The following is a 21477-nucleotide window of genomic DNA, read 5'->3' on the forward strand; positions in this document are numbered from 1 at the left end:
GTTTTGGGGGATATGAGGAGAGTGAAAAGTTGGGAAAAGTGACTGGGACAGAACTGGGTAGGGAAACAGCCAATTCAAGAGAAACCTTTTGTTCTTATTCAAAATAATGTTGAAAGCTCATATAGACAAAGCCCTAAAATTTCCTCTTGAGGTTGGGTTTGATGTACTTTTTTTTTTTTTTTTTAATGCTGCCTTAAAAATATATGGCCAAGCCTGGATGGGAGGGAAGTTTGGGAGAATAGGATGCATGTATATGTATGGCTGAATCCCTTTGCTGCTCACCTGAAACTAACCCAACATTGTTTATCGACTATACCCAATACAAAATCAAGTGTTTAATATAAATTAATGAAATCAAAACAAACAAAAAAAAAAGGTAAAACTTATGTCCAAGAATTCTCCAGATGCAAAGTATTAATCTATGAATAAGGAAAAAGTATACTACCTGACAAGACAACTTCAATGAGATCGCCTTCCTGGATATCGCTAGCAGTTTTCACCAGCTGAAGGATGTTTTCAGAGGTAGGGTCATGGCGAAAAAGCAGGATCTTATCATACATTCCATAGAAACCACATTCAGGGAACTGTAAATACAAATACCACAACAGATTAAGTGTCAAAATCTTCCTAAATTTAAAATAAAAATCAAGGAAATAAATGTCAGAGCACAAATACAAGCTAAGTACAAAAGTTCAAAATATCTAGAACATTAACCAGTAAAAATGAATGGCCAAGTAGATACTGAAATGACTCCAAAGCAGGAGGAAAGAAATCACAGTTCATAAAAGCAATAACAACAAAATGTCTTCTAATTACAGATCAAAAAAACAGGAGAAAAATAAAGAAATTTGTGGCAGTAAAGTTGTTAAGAATTATAGTAAGTTCTAAGAACTGAGTCTTTTCACATGACTTATAGCAATTCAATAACATTAAAATGGGAGTGTGTTACAATTCCATTACAAATGTTGCAATTTGTCTGCAAAAAAAAAAAAGGCCAGTCCATTTTGGCATATTCAAAAATAAGAGGTGACTCAATAAATCTAAATATGTTCTGTGTGTGGGCAAAGGTGTTATCTAGATCCTTTGATTCAGGGAAGCACCAGAGGAAACAATCCAACTCTCCCTATTGTTGCTGCTCATACAGTGCATTTTAGTTTCCATGCAACCTAGATGAAATAGATAAATATTAACACAACAGCTAAAAGTCAATTCAAGTATACATAGTTAATATTCTCCTCACAAGGGTAAATCCAAGTTTATTACCCAAGACTATCTTCCAGTAGCAGGCATATAATGAAAGCTAACCGAATGACATTTTATACTGGGCAAATCCACAAAAATTCTGGTATTAACAATTACTATCAGGATATTAACAATCAATGTTATTCCTTACATTTCCTCTCTTCCTTCTAATGTGAGAAAGAGTGTTAAATTCAAACCACAGTCCTGGTTGATGAATTTTCTTTTAAAAGTAGAATTATTTGATCAAAGGATAGAAATGTCCTTAAGAATCTTCCCAGCATTCACTGAAGCACTGTTTAAAACAGCCAAGACATGGAAGCAACTTAAATGTCCATGGACAGAGGAAAGGATAAAGATGATGTAGTAAATATATACCATGGAACATTCCTCAGCCATTAAAAAGGACGTAATAATGCCAATGGCAGCAGCATGGATGGACCTGAAGTAAGCCAGAGAGAGAAGAAGAAATATCATGTGATATCCCTTACATGTGGAATCTAAAAAGAAATGATACAAATGAACTTACCAAACAGAAAGGGGCTCACAGACTTAGAAAATGAACTTATAATTGCTGGAGGAGGGGGAGAATGTAAGGAAGAGATAGTTAAGGAGCTGGGATGGACATGTACACACTGCTATATTTAAAATGGATAACCAACAAGGACCTACTGGATAGCACATGGAACGCTGCTCAATGTTACGTAGGGCCTAGATGGGAGGGGAGTTTGGGGAAGAATGGATACATGTATGGCTAAGTCCTTTTGCTAATCATCTGAAATTACAGCACAACATTGTTAATTGGCTCTACTGAAATATGAAATAAACTTTTTAAAAAATAAAAATCAATCCAAAGATATTAAAAAGAGAAAAATCTTAAAGTCAAATTCAAGTTTATTACAAAGACCATTCTGTTTTCGTATTGGAAGATTTTTACTAAAACAAACAACTTAGGCTAATGTTGCATGTGAGAATGGCTCTTCTCTTGTATATGATGTTTTCACATAATCAGCAACTGCTATTTGCTTTATAAATCTATATGTGTCTTGTGTGGAAAAAGGTCATAAGTCAAAGAGAGAAAATTGTCTTGTTCCTGAAACTTGTGATGTGTCTGACACGTATGTCAACAAAGGTTGATTTTAAGGAGGTACTGTCATGAAGAAATGTCCAGAATATGGTATCTTCTAAAAATAAATTTACTATGCATTCTTCTTTATTTTTCCATGTTAATAAAATTAGGGATACAATCATTTTAAGACATTTTGTGTGAAATGAAAATAAGTATATACAAAACATCCTCTTGCTCTTAAGTGTTTGCTGACAAGTATGATTTATCTGTATCTCTGTATATATATATATATATATATACACAGATATATATATACACTTAGTATATATACAGGTATATATCTGTATATCACTTAGTAAAGTTGGTTTCCTTAAAATTAACGCAAGAGCTGAAATGATGTCACTGCTTCCACTGTGCTAATTAAAACTAATACTTCCTTTTTTTGTAATTTCTCCAACAATATTAATAGAGTGAAAAGAAAGAACTAAAACACCATTTTCTAAACTAAAAAAATGAATAGCTCATGTACTATTTTAAAAATCAACTTCACTTGATGTGCAATTTACAGTAAATGAAATGGATATAAGTGTAAAAGTCTTAAGTTCTGAGTCTTCATCAACACCAATGCAAACAAAATCATAACCAACAGGAAACAGTTTCGTCAACCTCCCAAATTTTATAGTACTCCCTTTCGTTGGTGCTACACACCATTTTGACTCAACACAGATTTACCTTGTCACCAAAGATGACACGTCACCAAGGTACATTCTGTAGCTCACCAGCTACAGAACTTCATACAAATGAAATCATACAACATGTACTATGTGCTCTTTTTTTAACTGGCTTATTTTGTTCATTATAATCTTTTTGAGACTTGTTTACACATTCTATATTTGAGATTCATCTCTTTTTATTCTTAGTTGTTAGCATTTCATTACATGGCTCAAGGATATTTGCTTCTCTGTGCACACACAGAAAAACATTAGTATTTTTCCCCTCGGTTTGTGGATATTATAAATAATAATGTTATAAAAACCTATGTACAAAAAAAAAAAAAAAACAAAAACCTATGTACAAATGTTTCAGTGGGTATGTATTTTCATTTTCTATGACTAAAAATCTAGGAAGAGAATTTACCAGTCTCATAAGTGTATGTTTGACTATGTAAATATCATTATGTCAATAACACATTATACTTACTATTGGAACTTTATACCAAGACTGAATATAGTTAGTGTTAAGTGCTCCATGTTCTTCCTTTTTGAGACTGCTTTGAATATTATACGTTTTCTGAATCTCCATACTCATTTTAGAATCACCTTTTCAATTTGTAAAAAATAGATTGGCTGTGATTTTTCAATGATATTACACTGAAACATAGATCAGCCAATTTCAGTAGATGAATGTTCTAAGAATGCAGAGACTTCTGTTCTGTTATGAATAAGGTGGTATACTGCCTTATTTATTAGTTTCTTTAAAATTTCTCTCAAAACTTTTTGAGAGATATGTCTTAGATATATTTGCTAAATTTATCTCTAAGTTTTCATATTTTATGCTATCATAAATGGCTAATTAAACTATAATTAACATACAGTAAAATCTTCCCTTTTTAAGTGTGAAATTCTGGAAGTTTTGAAACATGTATACCATAACCACATGATATATATGTACTATACACATCACAACCAAGATAGAAAACAGTTCCTGTTCCTATAGTCTTTTCAAGAATGTGATATAAATGGTATCATACAATACATTAACTTTTAATCTGACTTTATTTAGTGCAACGAAGTTAAAATGCCTTTAATGTCTGTAGGGTCTGAAGTAACTTCTCTCTACTATTTTCTCATATCTGTTATTTGTGTTATCTTCCTTTTTTTATTAGTCTAGCCATTGGTTTATATATCTTTTTAATGTCATATTGCTTTGATTACTACAATATATTTTGAATCAGAAAGTGTCATGTCTCCAGGTTCATGTCTCTGGTTCATAATTGCTTGGACTTTTCAGGGGTCTTCTGTGATTCCATATGAATTTTAAGGTTGTTTTTCTATCTCTGTAAAAAAAAAACTACTTGGAATTTTGATAGGGATTGCATTGAATCTATAGATTGCTTATGGTAGTTTGACATGTTAACAGTGTTAATTCTCCCAATGCATGATTATGCAATGCTTTTCTATTTATTTGCCTTTGCTGTTTTTCAGAGGTATTTGTTTTCAGCATACAAGTATTTCACTTCATATTTCTCATGTAACCATGAAAGTTCTTTTCATCAAAGTCCATCACCTCTACCATTTCTGATCTGTTTCAATTAGCTCTTTTAATCCTAGTTAAGGATCACATTTTCCTGCTTTTTTATATGTGTACTTTTTAAATTCAAGCTAGGTTTCAGCAGTATGTGAACTGAGAAATTCCAGATGTGCAAGCTGGGTTTTGAAGTGGCAGAGGAACCAGAGATCAAATTGCCAGAATTATTGGATTATGGAAAAAGCAAGGGAGTTCCACAAACATACCGACTTCTGCTACTGACTACACTAAACTTTTAACTGTGTGGATCACAGAAAACTGTGGAAAATTCTGAAAGAGATGGGAGTACCAGACCACTTTACCTGTCTCCTGAGAAACATGTATGCACATCAAGAACCAACAGTTAGAGTCAGACATGGAACAAATGACTGGTTCAAAACTGTGAAAGGAGTACAACAAAGCTATATATGGTCACCCGGCTTATTTAACTTATATGCAGAGTACATCATGCAAAATGCTGGGCTGGATGAACCACAAACTGGAATCAAGATTTCCAGGAGAAATACCAACAACCTCAGATATGTAGATGATACCACTCAAATGGCAGAAAGTGAAGAGGAACTAAAGAGTTTTTGTTGAAGGTGAAAGAGGAGAGTGAAAGAGCTGGCTTGAAACTTAACATTAAAAAATTTAAGATCACTGCATCTGGTCCCATAACTTCACGGCAAACAGAAGAGGAAAAAGTGGAAGCAGACAGATTTTATTTTCTTGGATTCCAAAATAACTATGGATGGCAACTGCACCCATGAAATCAAAAGATGCTTGCTCCTTGGAAGGAGAGCTATGACAAACCTAGACAGTGTATTAAGAAGCAGAGACATTACTTTGCTGACAAAGGTCTGTCTAGTCAAAGCTATGGTTTTGTCACCAGTCAGCTATGGTTTTGCCAGTAGTCATGTACGGATGTGAAAGCTGATTCATAAAGAAGGCTGAGCACCAAAGAATTGATGCTTTCTACTCGTGGTGCTGGAGAAGACTCCTGAGAATCCTCTGGACTGTAAGGATATCAAACTGGTCAATCTTAAAGGAAATCAACCTTGAATATTCACTGTAAGGACTGATGCTGAAGTTGAAGCTCCAATACTTTGGCCACCTGATGAAAAGAGCCAACTCACTGGAAAATACCCTGATGTTGGAAATGAATAAGGCAAAAGAAGAGGGTGGCAGAGGATGGTTAGATAGCATCATGGACTCAGTGGACCTGAGTTTGAGCAAACTCCAGGAGACAGGAGAGGAGAGAGGAGCCTGGCATGCTACACTCCATGACATCATGAAGAGTCGGACACAACTTAGCAACTGAACAATAACTTTTAAAATTTGACACCAGGTTTTATGAATTAACGTGAACAGTTGGCCTTTGTTGTCTTCCTTTAAAGAACACTGATATTTGTTTTGACAAAACATTAAAGTACTTGCAGACTGGTTTTATCTTTTTAAGGTGTACTTTTAAGATTTGTTATGGGAGCTCTAGAACAGTACTTGGTCTCGGAATAATTTAATCCTACTGCTAATGCTGAAACTCCAGTACTTTGGCCACCTGATGTGAAGAGCTGACTCATTTGAAAAGACCCTGATGCTGGGAAAGATTGAAGGCGAGAGGAGAAGGAGATGACAGAGGATGAGATGGTTGGATGGCATCACTGACTCAATGGAAGTGAGTTTGAGTAAACTGTGAGTTGGTGATGGACAGGGAGGCCTGGTGTGCTGCAGTCCATGGGGTCGCAAAGAGTCAGACACGACTGAGTGACTAAACTGAACTACTAATGCATGTAGACATCAGTTTGCCAACAAGGGTCCATCTAGTCAAAGCTATGGTTTTGCCAGGAGTCACATACAGATGTGAAAGCTGGATCATAAAGAAGGCTGAGAGCTGAAGAACTGATGCTTTCGAACTGTGATGCTGGCAAAGATGGAGATCAAACCAATCAATCTTAAAGGATATCAACCCTGAACATTCATTGGAAAGACTGATGCTGAAGCTCCAATCCACTGGGCACCAGATGCAAAGAGCCAACTCATTGGAAAAAACCCTGATGCCAGGAAAGTTTGCGGGCAGAAGAAGGAGGCAACAGAGGATGAGATGGTTGGATGGCATCATCAGTTCAGTAGACATGAACTTGAGCAAACTCAGGGAGATAGTGAAGGAGAGGGAAGCCTAGCATGCTGCAGTCCATGGGATCCGAAAGAGTCACACACGACAGAGCAACTGAACAACAACTAATGCATGACTCTATCTCTACAGAACACTTCAAATATTCAGTGAAATTTCTATCCGTCTGGAGAAGTTGACTGTCTCTCAGTCTCATATGGGCTCTGGAGAGTTCATTTTATAGCTTCCCACTGTTGCTCTTTCTTCTGCCTTACAGATTTTCATTCTATGGACTTATATTCAGTTTTCTATTCAACTGGACCCTTAAGCAGTTTTCTGGAGCTCTTCCTTTGTATAGGTCCTACCTTGCCAGTATTCTTCCCATAAAAATTCTTTTGACTTGGTCACCTTGAGCTCCATTACCTGTTTCCTCTATGCAACCAGATAACTAGGCTCTTGGGTTCTCTCTCCCTATACTACACCACGGATCAGGGTTCCAGGCAGAAACCTCAGATGACTGTACTTGTTTCAACTACCGTGTTTGTTTCCTTTTCTCAGGGATCGCCCTGCATTGCCTATTGGCCAGTGTCTATAACAGGCATTTTACATATTCTGCATTATTGTCTATTTGTTTACGGCAGGTAAGCATGCTCCATACCAAATATTCTTTGTGAATGAAAGCCAAACTAACATGTGCTTTTTAAATATAGAATACCGATATTTTCTACCCAAACTTTTTGCCACTTAATTCTATGTAAATAGCATCTGTAAGAAAAGTAAAGTAAAGTAAATAAAATACCCACAGGTAGTAAGAATACAATTTTATTGTTACTTTGAAAAAATATGCAAAGTATATTTAATGAAATCAGAATAAATAAATTTAGTAATTATCACATAACCCTCAAAACACAGTTTGACCTATTCTGAGTTAAACTGTAACTGTTAAAGGACTGCCCTTGATTAGAATATAAATGTTTCCCAAATATAATACATTAATTAATTCACAGTTCCTCTTACCATATTCTTTGAAAAACTATGGGTGGCTGATTCTGACTCAAGAGAGAAGAGGAAATTCAAGGGATTCAGTGCTTGAGCTGGGGTGAATAGAGAGTAACAGCCGGAAAGGAAGAAATGAAACAGAGACTGTTTCCCCTAAGAAAATCTAAACTTGACCATCTTCTAAGCAAATGCATTGTCAATGTGCTCATGCGGTGGAAGGATAGCTGGGAATACGAAAGAGGGGCTTAGGAGACAAGGATTCTACTGGCTCATCACAATTTCGGTGCAGCCCAGCCTTATCCACACACCTCTTAGTTACCTCTATATACCATCCTTGCGGCTCAGTACTGCTGACATAGGGACCTCACACTCTGTGACATGCCTCCTTATGAAACCACGGTGTAATGTAATGTAATCAAAGATTTGGTATTCAAGTAAGGCTTGAATGCCTCATATCCTAATTATTACAGGTCTTTCCAAGGGTAACTCAGAAAACATTTGGAAAAATCAGAAAAAGTAGAAAAATACCAATATATGCCACACATTAAAGCCATTACTTTAAAAGACTAAATTTAGAAAATGAAGGCAGAGTTATAAATGTTTTTGAAGGTGGTTTGTCCCATATATAAATGATGGAGGTGGGGAGATCCACTCTCCCACTTCCCTTCTTACTGGGTCACAGACATGGCTTCTCTCTCTTCACTAACAAGACATTCAGAAACAAGTTGCAGAGCCTTGTGAAGAGGGCACAGGGGTGAACATGGAGATCGAGTCTCTTGGGATAGTTGTCATGGCAGCAGGAGCTAAGGGTTTGATTTTTTTTTTAGATTGTACCTTCTCTTTTTATTGGCCAGAATAAAACAGACGCATATTTGTCTGTTCCTATTACGAGAAAACCTTTTCTTTTATGTAATGTAACGTTCTGCTTGAATAGAAACTATATACAATAAGACTTTCAAAAATTATATTTAAAAATGATGTCTGCAAGGTGAAAAGTGTAATGGAACAATGCCTGACAACTGAGAAGAGAACATATTGGGGAAAACACTCAGGGAACAACATTCCCTAATTTGGTCATAATCATCTGTTTTTATGTGAAGGTGTATGAGCTTTGAAATCTGAAAACCCTCATTAAACTAAACAGGCTTTCAGAAAGGCTCAGAGGCTTGTAAACTCAGCTGGAGCTTATTACAAGATCAGTTCTATGTTTCTCAGGGGCTTTGTGGTTGTGAGCGCAAACATCTGAGATAAGTGATTTCAAGCTCTCTCCAAGTTCGACTCTAACAACACTGGCCACTGTGAAAATATGGCCAACAATCCCGGCATTGGTCGTAAGCTCTTTAATTCTACCCTATGCTGGAAACCTCCGTGCTGCTGTGTGTATCATTTGGCATTTTTTGACCACAGAGCACAATTTACTGTTACATTTCACTATAAATTCAAGGCTGGCCAGACAATGTGCTCCAGAGTAGAATAAATACATGTTTTAATGAGTAGCTGAAATGCGACCTGGCCAACGGGAACTCTAAGGAACAAAGGGTGCTTTTCCATAGTTGAGGCCAATCACAAAGGGCGAGGAACAAGCAATACCAGAAACAAATTAATCCATGACTCAGTCAAGCAGGGGAAAAAAAAAAAAATTGGAGAGAAAGAGAGAGAAATGGCCTGATTAGGAAATGAAAATACACTGCAGTTCACTTTCGCTAAAAGGTGATGAAAGTCCTGGAATTAAGTTTTTCTACTCAATAAGAGAATACATCAGGCAGCTAAAGATGGCACTCTCCTCATCAAAGATGATTCTCAAATCATTTTCCAAGAACTCTCTTGTTTACAACAAGCAGTGCCATGACTGGTCACCCATAATCAGCAAAGAAATTAAAAAGGTACTACCACTTCCTAGCCAAACTCCTCCCTAAGTTTTGTTCCAAGAGTACTGGGACAATAAGGACACATTGCAAGCAACTATTTTAATGAGAACCAGGACCTCCCTCAGAGGAGTTGCACCTGAATGATGCTGTTGTGGAACTATAAAAAGCAGAAAGGTCAGGCATTTAGAGGGTTCTGAAGCTTTAGATACTTAGGCCAATAGGATCTTTCCAAGAGGTATCTTGAGCGAGAACCAAGACATTAGCTCATGAAAATAAAGTGTTAGTTGCTCAGTCATATCTGACTCTTTGCCACCCCATGGACTGTAGTCTTCCAGGCTCCTCTGGCCATGGAATTCTCCAGGCAAGAGTACTGGAGTGGGTTGCCATTCCCTTCTCCAGGGGATAGTCTTGACCCAGGGATCAAACCCAGGTTTCCTGCATTGCAGGCAGATTCTTTACCATCTGAGCCACCACGGAAGTTCCCATCAGTCATAAACTTGTCTTATTAACTTTGCGTAGGGAATTAAACAATCCCCCTTTAAAAAAAAGTCACCTAATAACAGATTGAAAAATGAAATATATAAAATATTAAGTCAATGAAAAAACAACAAACACTGAGTGAAAAACCACTGGGTGATTATCACATACATAGCACTACAGGTATAATGACAAAAAACTATGAGATGGCTGAAGCCTACTAAAGCATGAACACTAAATTTTCACTTAGAAACACAAGTTTAAGTAAGTCAATGAAAGTAAAAAAGAAAAAGTGAATAATCTATATTATTTGCAGGCATAGTTCTGAAATGTGTTCAGATTTGGGCATAGGCTCTTCTATTTGGTGATTTCATATCCTCAAAAGGAGGCACTTGAAAAGAATTCCACACTATGACCACATAACTGTGTGACTAGTTTCTGAATGTAATCTTAGGAAACAGAAACCAGAAAAAAAAATTTTTAACTTTCTTCTTTGCTCCCTCCCACCTCCACCCAACGCTACCCTGATCCAAGGTAGGCAGAAAAGAATACTGTTCCATCAAAATAACTAAGAACTACTCTTGGTGGGCTTCCCAGGTGGCTTAGCAGTAAAGAATCTGTCCGCCAAGCAGAAGACGTAGGTTCGATCCCTACGTCAAGAAGATCCCCTGGAGAAGGAAATGACAATCCACTCCAGTATTCTTGCCTGGGAAATCCCATAGACGGAGGAACCTGGTAGGCTATGGTCCACAGGGTGGCAAAAGAGTCAGATGCGACTTAGTGACTAAAACAAACAAACCCTTAAAGGTAGTACTTTACTATCTCTCCTAGTGGCAACCTATTTTCCTAGAGATTCTTGGTCCAATCAATCATCTCTTAATCTTAAAGATGTGATTCATGTAAATAAATCTGCAATGCCTATTTTCATACAGTATTTTTTAAAAGCATGTAAAAATTTTCAGTTTCCAAAACAATAAAGACTAAACGATAGTTACAGTGCTGATTCTAAGAAGATTCATTATACATTTCCTAGGCATGAGAAAAGCACCACTGTCCACTGCACAGCCAGTGACATATCACTCTCCATTTGACTGTGCTATTTTTCTAGGCCACTGGCATGCTGTCCAAATGCAGATCACCCTGGCCAATAATCACAATCCTTGCCTTGCTCCCTTGGTAGTTTCTTCTCTCACATGACCACCTGTTCCACAAACTTAATGCTTCCTTTGCAAAGGGATGCTATCAATGTCAGAAATCTTTCTGGTCCAAACTTAGAAACAAGTCACTTTAGTTAGTCCTCCTTTCTCCACTCTATTGCCAAAAACTTCCTTTTCTCTTCAAGAAAGAACTTTAATTTATCCATTCTTACTTTCCTACAGGCAGATTAGAAGCTGACCCATGGACTGTCTTCTGCTTAGATTTTTTTTTTTAAGCCTCTCTCCTTTTCATTAAAGTCAAAACCCAATGTTTAAACAATCATTTTCACTCATAATTTTAAATATAGACTTAGCCTACTTTGGCCACCTGATGTGAAGAGCTGACTCATTGGAAAAGATCCTGATGCTGCGAAAGATTGAGGGCAGGAGGAGAAAGCGACGACAGAGGATGAGATGGTTGGATGGCATCACCGGCTCAATGGACATGGGTTTGGGTGGACTCCGGGAGTTGGTGATGGACAGGGAGACCTGGCGTGCTGTGGTTCATGGGGTTGCAAAGAGTCAGACACGACTGAGTGACTGAACTGAACTATATGTTTTCCAGTATAAAAGAAAAAAAGATACATGAGAAAAGAAAGAATATACTTTATCAACGAAAGGTACTTGAAATCTCCTGGAATTAAAGTTTAGATTAAAGGTGAAATGGTTGATTTTGATTATGAACTTTGAAATTCAGCCATACTACAAGACACAGAAACATGCATAAAACCTGAACTTGCAATATCTTTGGAGAATAAAGCTAGACTTTAATTCTTCTTCCCTGGGCATATAAATATACTGATGTTCTGTATCAGATACTGAACAAGAAGTCTGTCTAATAAATTATATGCTTATCTTTAAGGCAGCAGGTGTGACTCAGTGTGATGCTTAATTGTTGGCAGAGACTTTTCTTCTATTTTAATTTGAATAATATGCCACCTATTAAAAAGACAAAAGCAATAAGAAATGACTTAATACATCATTAACTCTAATGCAGCAACTTCTGCATATAGACTTCCTAGAAGTATTTTAAATCATTATTTTGTTGTATATAATTTTTAAGTTTTAGAATAAATGTTCATATCAAGCAATTATAGGTGGTAATAATTAATGAGATCCTCACCACTGTTGTGTAAAAACATATTATCCTACATTATACCCTGACAGATTACTAGTCAGTGATAGCTATTAGAAGTCTTAGTAGGTACTCTGAAATTATTCACACAACAGTAATTACATGTGTGGATGTGCAGCTTGGAAATGGAAAAAATATATATATACTTCACACTCTTTGTCTCACTCTGAACAAAACTGTCATTATAGCATACTGTGGATTTTTTACATTGTATAATAAAGCTACATATTTGTTTATTAATGAACTAATGACAGTTGATACATATACTGGATAAAATGAAGAATGTGACAGCAACTAAAAAGGTTTAGGAATCAGAAACTTTGGAAAAGATAACTCCCAGCAATTATTTATGTTCTCATTTCGAGATAAGTAGATTGATGTCCAGAACATATTACCAAGGTGGCAATACTAGGTGATGTCAGAACAAAGATGAGTAGCCGAGTCTCTTAAAACATACTCCTTGATCTTTTCTCTCAGTTCTGCTTCTCTTAGGAAAAAAAAATACAGTAAGAGTAGTCAAAGGTCCAGCAAACAGTGAGTCAGAGTTGAAAACCCTGAGCACTTTTCTTGGCAAGAAAGTACAAATCTAGGCCTACAGATTATAGATTTTGAACAAACCAAGGTAAAGGGCTTAATGAGCGCTGACCGTGGAGTGGTCAGCTTACAGCAGTGGAAAAACTGGCTGGGATCATTGAGACAATGGGCTGTCAGCCTTTCCACATCCCACCCCCAAAGGAATATTGCATTACATAGAATTGCAACTAATATTTACAGAGCCATTGATCTTTTAGATAAAAAGAAACACATACATAGTACTGAATAATACATTGGAAAAGATTTCTATTAAAGTTTGTAAAATAAAATTGAAAAATAAAATGTACTTGGAAAATTTGTACATCTGACTACTGTCTTCATTACTGATAATTAAACAAAGGTTAACTCTATTAGTATATACAATTAGTTAACTCTATTAGTATATACAAAGGTTAACTCTATTAGTATATACAAAGGTTAACTCTATTAGTATATATTTTAGAGGCATGAAGTCTAATTTTCCTTTATATTAAAACTAAATTTTAACAATAAACATGCATAGACCATTGACCAGGTTTAACAGCAGGTTTAATTTAACAGCACACACTTACACCAAGTATTTATGTAATCCTTAAAGATGATACTAACCCTCAAATAATTAAAGGACCTCATATACAGTTTGCTAATTTATTAAACTCAATTAAAAAAAATCAATCTTCAGTAAAATAACTAAGTAAACCATCACCCTTTTAACTGTTTACTCTCAGGTTCTAAAATGTTTAAATTGTACTAAATTAACTTTATTCTAGGTAATTTTCATTAAAAAGAATAACAGTATAGATCTAAGTATGCGTAATAATCAGGGATTATAACAACACTGGAGATAGGTGTTAGAGAGAGGGCAACTGCCTGAGTTACACCCTAGATCACAAATTCAGAAAAGAAGTTTGGAAATACAATATTGGGTTGGTCAAAGAGATGTTATGGAAAAGACCCGAACGATCTTTCTGACCAACTCAATACTTTTCTTACCAAAGCTATCTAAATGATACACCACAGAGGAAGGAGGATCGAGTATAGACACTGACTTTTTAAATGAAGCTGAAAAGCTTAATGCCATGAATTCAGTGATCATGATGAGTGCTCACCTGGATCACCACAGCGCAGAGAACACCTCTCACAAAAGGAAGGTACAGACAGGAGCACATCACAAGGGCTCATGGCCCCTCAAAAAATACTGAGCAGACATGCTCAGGCACTGTATCGCTAACTAGAGGCATGATGATAACTCAAACCAGAGATGGTCCTGGTTGTCACGAGATAACTCGAGAGAGGCTGTATCAGCAGGAGAGCGCAGGTAGGGGAGACAGATGAGGCAATATCGCACTAATGAGGGTGTAACAGCACAGTAAAATCGATGTTGTAAAGAAACGGAGCCCCATCCTAAGAGAGCATAATAATCAAGGGCTGTGACAAAGGACTAGACAGGGACTAGACTTCCCTGAAGAGATAGTATCTTAGCTGAGAGCCAATGGTCAAAAGCAATAACTTCAGATGGAGGGAGGCAGGAGGCTGGAGTTCCAAGCAGAGCAAGCCTTTGTGTAGAAATCTTTCACGTTCTTTATTATTCTTAAAAATAATGGTTCTAACTCTCCTTTGATTAAGGGTAGAAAAACTATCGCTGGCTCCCACATCAACACCTCTGTAGATACCACGGTCACACACACACACACACTGGGTCCAGTGCCTGCAACTTTGTAGCTCTGATACCGTGTAAGACCCAACAAAACACTCATTCATTTAAGAATCCCCTGGACTTAGACATAGACCTGAGTTCAACAACTAAATTAGTATATCTTAAATCATATACACTTACTCTATGACAATAAGCTTTGAAATCAATTTAGAAAATGTGGCATCCACTATGCCCTTCTTGAATACCCATCATGCATATTATCATAATTAATGTTTATAAAGAAACTTGTTTACCAATCATATTTGTATATATGTGTATACATATGTGATACATATCATATATGTGTGTATGTGATATATATGCATGTACGTATGTGATATATGCCACATTTGTATGTGCAGATTTTCATATATACACACACAGACATATACTTGTTTACTGATTGACTGATTGCCTCCAGGGGTCACTGTAGAGATTAAATGAATTAACACATGAAACGGAGAAGGAAATGGCAACCCACTCCAGCATGCTTGCCTAGAGAATTCCGTGGACAGAGCCTGGTGGGCTGCCGTCTATGGGGTCACACAGTCAGACACGACTGAAGCGATTTAGCATGCATGCATCGGAGAAGGAAATGGCAACCCACTCCAGTATTCTTGCCTGGAGAATCCCAAGGACAGAGGAGCCTGGTGGGCTGCCGTCTATTGGGTTGCACAGTGTCGGACACGACTGAAGTGACTTAGCAGCAGTAGCAGCACATGTAAAGTATTTATAATAGGGCCAGACCCATGGTAAATGGTAAGTGTTTATTGTTTTTATCAGAGATGATACTTACAGCACTTAGTTATAAGTAAGTTATAAGTAAGTAACTAAGAAAACCAACATTTCCAAGCCACTCCAGAGGAGGGACAATTCAGCCACATCCGTTAGACATGCTCATAGTTCTGCTATTTCTGCTTGGTTTCTATAGCTCCAACGCAGCTCACGCGATTTCCAATTGACTCTAGCCAGATCCTGAAACTAACCTATTTTTGGTGAAAATAATTTAATTTAATGATTTTTAATCAACTCCCTTCCTTGTATTTATTTATACTCTAACGTTACTGCATTAATTTCAAGTACTGTACTAGAACCAAGCAAGGGCCATAGATTCGTATGTTGGCATCAATACTGTGGAATTCCATTGTTATGATTGTGCTAATGATCTTTTGGCTCCATGGATAAAACGCTCATTTCCTGAAAACCAAATCCCCAAGGAGTTGGTGTATTTTTTTTTTTTTTTCGTTCTTTGTACTAGGCAGGCAGAGCATCTGATTTATAGGATCAAAATGAAAACAATTTCTCTCATTTACTTTGATGTTCCCCAAGATAGGCAAGCATTTTTTTCTCCTCTTGTAAAATGCTATACAGCTGCTGGAAAGAATGCTGTAACTTGGGGAAGGGTCAGGAGTGGCCAAAGATAATAAAATCACCTGCCACTCTACCAAAAGTAAACTGGTCTTTCAGTTCATTTCCAAGTGGCCAGATGTCCTCAGCTGAGCTCTTTGTCAGGAAAAGGTTCTGGCCCCCCCACTAAGCTTCTATTACAAAGATACCTGCAGAGGCTCTTACAGATACCTGTGATGCCTTGGACCATGATTCAGGTTACCGAGTCATAGAGAAATGTATTATATTTTCAGCAAAACTGACCAGTCTTCTGTTACTGTCACTCATAAAGGCAAATATAGATAATCTGCAAAGACTAAATATCAAATATGGTGAAAGAGAACAAGCACACTTGATCCCGAGAGGTGGAATTAAGGGATGAACCTTTGAGAAAAAAAAATTATATATGTCTGTGTTCTTTGATTTACAGTACAATACAGATGAATATAAAGGTTAAACACTATGAGTTAGCATCACGTTAATTTTTTTTCATACATATCAAAATGTTAGTATTAGTTGCTCAAATGTTAGTGTTAGTTATGTCCTATTCTTCGCAACCCCATGAACTGTGGCCTTCAAGGCTCCTCTGTCCATGGAATTCTCCAGACAAAAACACCGGAATGGGTTGCCATTTCCTTCTCCAGGGGATCATCGCAATCCAGGGATTGAACCCAGGTCTTCTGCATTGTAGGAAGTCTCTTTACTGTCTGAGCTACCAGGGAACCCATGTATATCAAAGGTTGCCTATACATATGCTAATATAAGATAACTTGAATTTTTTAAGAAGAAAAACAGTGAATGCTAATCTACCAATAATTACACTAATACATCACAGCATAAGTTTTTCCAGTACAAGCTTATATTTTTATTTTATTAGGTGTCTGGAGACACAGTGGTAAACAACAGACAAACAGTCCCCATCTTCATGAAAATCTAAGATACTCCATTTTCCCTGCCTAAAATTCATGAGTTTATCATAGTTACCATAGAAAATCCTCCAAAAGCTAATTTCTTGACATTCTTCATTCTGTTCCCTTGGTATTTTATAATCTAATTTGCTTATACTAATCACAGAACAGGAAAAACGGTAGTCAGTGTGGGTAACGTTTTAAGTGAGACATTTTGAGAGAAGTTTCTATTTACCTTTAAAAGAGGGCAGAACAAAATCTTCCTGAAAGGGGTCTGGTTTATAGTGTGACAACAGAGAAATACAGGCCATCTGAACAGCCTAGTAACTGTGAGTTGTCAAAACTCCATTGTATTCTCAAAACAACTGGAAGTTATGAGTGCAAAGAATGATATACCATTTCATCTAGATCCAGTCATTGCACTAATCCATATTCCTTTTCACTGAGAGGGGATAAATGCATATAAAAATTAAAACCACATCTGAATCAAACAGGATATTTTAAAGTTCACTATAATATGTGTGCTATACTGACTACATTAGCACTGAAAATAAACTGATTTGCTGAACACAGAGAACCAAGAAAATGAGAAGTAAAAGAAATTTGATATCTCACTTCAAATTCACTGAAAAGAAAATTCTTTGGCTGAGACCAGAACATGTGTAAAATCAGAACACCATGTTATATGAAACTCCAAACTCAACAATCAAATTTAGATTGCCCACAAAACACTCAAGATGTATTGTACTCCAAAGTCTATCCCATTTCCCTCATCCCATTTATGGATGTTCTCCTCACAAGAAAAGACCCTGATGCTGGGAAAGACTGAAGGCAGGAGGAGAAGGGGACGACAAAGGACAGATGGTTGGATGGCGTCACCGATTCAACGGACATGGGTTTGAGCAAGCTCCAGGAGATGGTGAAGGGCAGAGAAGCCTGGTGTGGGGCAGTCCATGGGTTCGCAAAAGTCAGACATAACTGAGCGACTAAACAACAAGAACCTCACAAGAAGTACTGGTGCTCGGCGCACACACTCTCACATGAATTGACTGCAGGTGAGCTGTCTGCCCACCTCTGCTCTCAAGTCAGTCTCGTAAGACTGGCAATGACCGTCACACTGCCAGATTCTATGTGTGACTTTCAGCCCCCAGAGGCAGTATCTCAACAGCATTTAACTCAGTGGGTCATTCCCTCCTCTCAGCAAATCGCCTTGCCTTGATTCTGCAATAGCACATTCTCTTGCTTTTCCAATTACTTGCTTGTAAGTAATTGGAAATAGCACATTCTCTTGCTTCCAATTACTTTTCAGTCATTTTTACTGTAAACTTGTCTTCTTTCTGACCTCTTAGATGCTGGAATGTTCAGGGCTCATTTTTCAGAAACTTTACTTTCTCTGTTTATAATCATTTCCCTAGAGGACCTCATCCAGTCTTCTCGCTTTAATGATGATGGACATTGGTATCATCTCTATCAATTTGTCTATCTTAATCAATGAGCTCTTCCCTGAAACACAGATCCACCTATCTAACGATACACAACATCACTGCATTGATACATCTATGAGGTATTCACATTAACATGTTCAGAACAGAACTCCTGATTATTCTCCCCACTGCTCACCACGTGAAGAAATGGCACCAACATCCAGTTGTCAAGTCAAAAACTTCAGAATAATTAAATTTCCTCTCTCTCACTTCAGATGAACTCCATTAACAAATTCTGTTAGCTCTACAAAAAAGTACACCATATTCCAACTTAAAAACGTTTCACCATCTCCATTGCCATCTTCCTAGTCAAAGCCACCATCTCTCACAGAAACCCCAATAACTGTTCAAGCCACCTGCTCCTCCTCTTGATCCCACAACCTACTCTACACACAGGACATGGAATCATCCTTTTACAATTTGAATCAGATCAAAGCCCTCCAAAGGCTTCCCTTCATAATTACAATCACCCCAAAGTGGTAATCAGAGCCTACAATGCTCTTACCCCAGCTATGACCTCTCTGATCTCATCTTCTGCTGCTCTTTGCTCCATTATTATCCTTCAAATGAATCATAAAACAGTTCTACCTCTGAGCTCTTGCACCCGTTCTCCTCCTCCTGCTTGAAATACTACCTTTCCTGATGTTCATTCACATGACCAATTCCTTTATGATGCTCAAGTGTCCCCTCCTCAGCAAAGCTTTCCCTGACTACTCTACATAAAATAACAGTTCCTCTAATACATCTTTTATCCTGCCCTCTGCTACTTCAGAGAAGTCATCACTATATGAATTTATATAATGTATCTGTCTTCATTTTTTAAAAATTATGTTTCCCAACTAGAATACAAGTTCCATTAAATCAGGGACATTTTCCATCCTATTCATTATAACTCAAGAACCTAGAATGGTGTCAACAGTGTCTAATGCACAGTTTGTGTTCAATATGTAATACTGAATGCAGAAAGAAATAAGTCACCAAAAAGTGAGCTATTTTACTTCACAAAAGTATGACAGGAATGTGTTAACCATTCTTACACTTTTCTTTAATATTATCAGCCTATCAGTATTGAAAACCCATTTATGATTTCTCAATGGAGGGTATAAAATCTATCTGTAGACATTTTAAGAACTGGTATTAGTGATCCATGGATTTAAAGTGATGATCTCTCTTTATATACTAATTCCACAATTAAGACTTGTCAATGACCTTTATTTACTAGGACAGTCTGTTCCCCTTTGACTCTTAAAATAAAACGGAATTTATTTTTAGAAATCAGGATTTCCTTTCCCTGCAGAGGTTACAGCCCAGACACATCTGAATACTCAAATGTTTACAATGATTTTGGCAGACAGCTCACCCTGGAGAAGCATGCTTCCCCAATATAGAAACTCCAGACTTCCAGAGCCTAATTCTTAGATTCTATGCCACCGTCAGTATTCTGTCAACTGATTTATCAGAGAATTGTGACCTTATCATCCCCATAAAACTTTAGATTAAGCAGTGAGTACTGACTATGCTGCTTTACAAAATCAACAGCTACCTACACAATCTTGGCTCAGTTCACCTCTGTCTCTTATCAACCACTCTCCCCTCAGTCACTCTTCTCAGGAAGCTTCAGCCACCAGGCCCAGCTGCGGTCATGGGCTTCACTCTGGCCGTTCCCTTTGCCTGGAACACTCTCCCACCTGACAGTCCACTGGCACATACCATCTGATTCTGGTAAATATCACGTGAATATCTTTATGTTATCTACATCACTGTGTGCCTGTACTGTATCTCTCCAACTGCTAAAATGTGACCTCATTTGAGCACAAACTATGTGTTTGGTTGACTGCTCTATTCCAGCACCCAGGGCAAGGCCAGGCTAAGAGCAAACAGTCAATATGTGGTTGTTAAATGAATGCTCCATAAACAGCATATATTCACACCAATCCCTCTCATTATTCACTGAGAACATGTTTCATTTATTTAAAAACTATTAAGAACAGGCTATACTGAAACCTACTTGAGAATCTAATTTTCTTTCTCAGTTACAAAATGACTCACTTTATTGATCTGGAGAACATTACTGAAATGTAAATAAATATGACTCACAGCTAACAATTATTAATATATTTCATTAATCTGTGAATTGATGTGATTTTATCTATGATTCTTTTTCACTACTTCTCTGAAATAATTTCTCCACTTTATTAAGCTCCTACAGTCAATATACTTTAAATAATTTCAATGTAAGTAAGCTTTAAAGAACTGTACTTTAAAAATACATTTCTTCTTAAACATATGCATCAAAACCACTCCAAATACTTCATGTAACATGTCTATGGGCACTGTGTAATCTGGCGACAGATTACTATTTGAACTATTTCCCAGCAGAAAGTACCACAGAAAATATTCTGATTCTAATAACAATCAGAGCCACATCTATAACTTAATGAATACATAAAACAAGCTCTGACTTTGGATTACAAAATACTGGGGGAAAATGAAATCTATACAACCAGCCAAAACACATGCTAAAGGAATTAAATATAAAATAAATAGTTAAAAAATAAATCAGAAAGAACTATACGAGTATATGTATCTGATTATGAAATACCTTCCTAATCATTTAAGCCAAGTAGACTTCTGGTTCAAGATGACAGATGAAACATAAACATTAATGTTTGTTTCCATGAATCCCACTGAAAGAACAGTAAAATAGAAAGTGAATTTAATTCATATCACTACTGAACATGGAAGTGGAAAGAGCTATCAATGAACCAAAACTTTTGACAAATATCAAAGAGAAATCTGATGGAAACAAATCTCAAATAGGCCTTGCATTTCCGGTGCATTTATTTACAGATACTGACTACTGTTTCCCTCAGGGTAAGCTTCCAAGCAGCAAGGATCTTATCTCCATCATCCATCACTCTATCCTCAGCATCCAGCACAGGGCAGGTAGATAATAGGTGCTCAATAAATATTTGTCTCTTCAATGAATTAATAGCCATTAACAGAGAATTAAAGAAATACAGTGAGTCATTTTAACGTACCACTGAGGCT

The 21477-nt window shown here is 37.0% G+C and overlaps 1 protein-coding gene across 3 annotated transcripts in view; it reads right to left on the reverse strand.

Moving 5' to 3' along the window:
* Positions 1 to 21477, reverse strand: part of PRKD1 (protein kinase D1) — a 340125-nt gene that overhangs the window by 154323 nt on the left and 164325 nt on the right. For all 3 annotated transcript variants that reach the window (XM_043922695.1, XM_043922694.1, XM_043922696.1), the window contains exon 2: positions 446 to 584. In XM_043922695.1, coding sequence (XP_043778630.1) covers positions 446 to 584 — 139 coding nt within the window. The remainder of the gene's footprint in view (positions 1 to 445; positions 585 to 21477) is intronic.

This window comes from Cervus elaphus, chromosome 13 (genome assembly GCF_910594005.1).
Source record: "Cervus elaphus chromosome 13, mCerEla1.1, whole genome shotgun sequence".
NCBI lineage: Eukaryota > Metazoa > Chordata > Mammalia > Artiodactyla > Cervidae > Cervus > Cervus elaphus.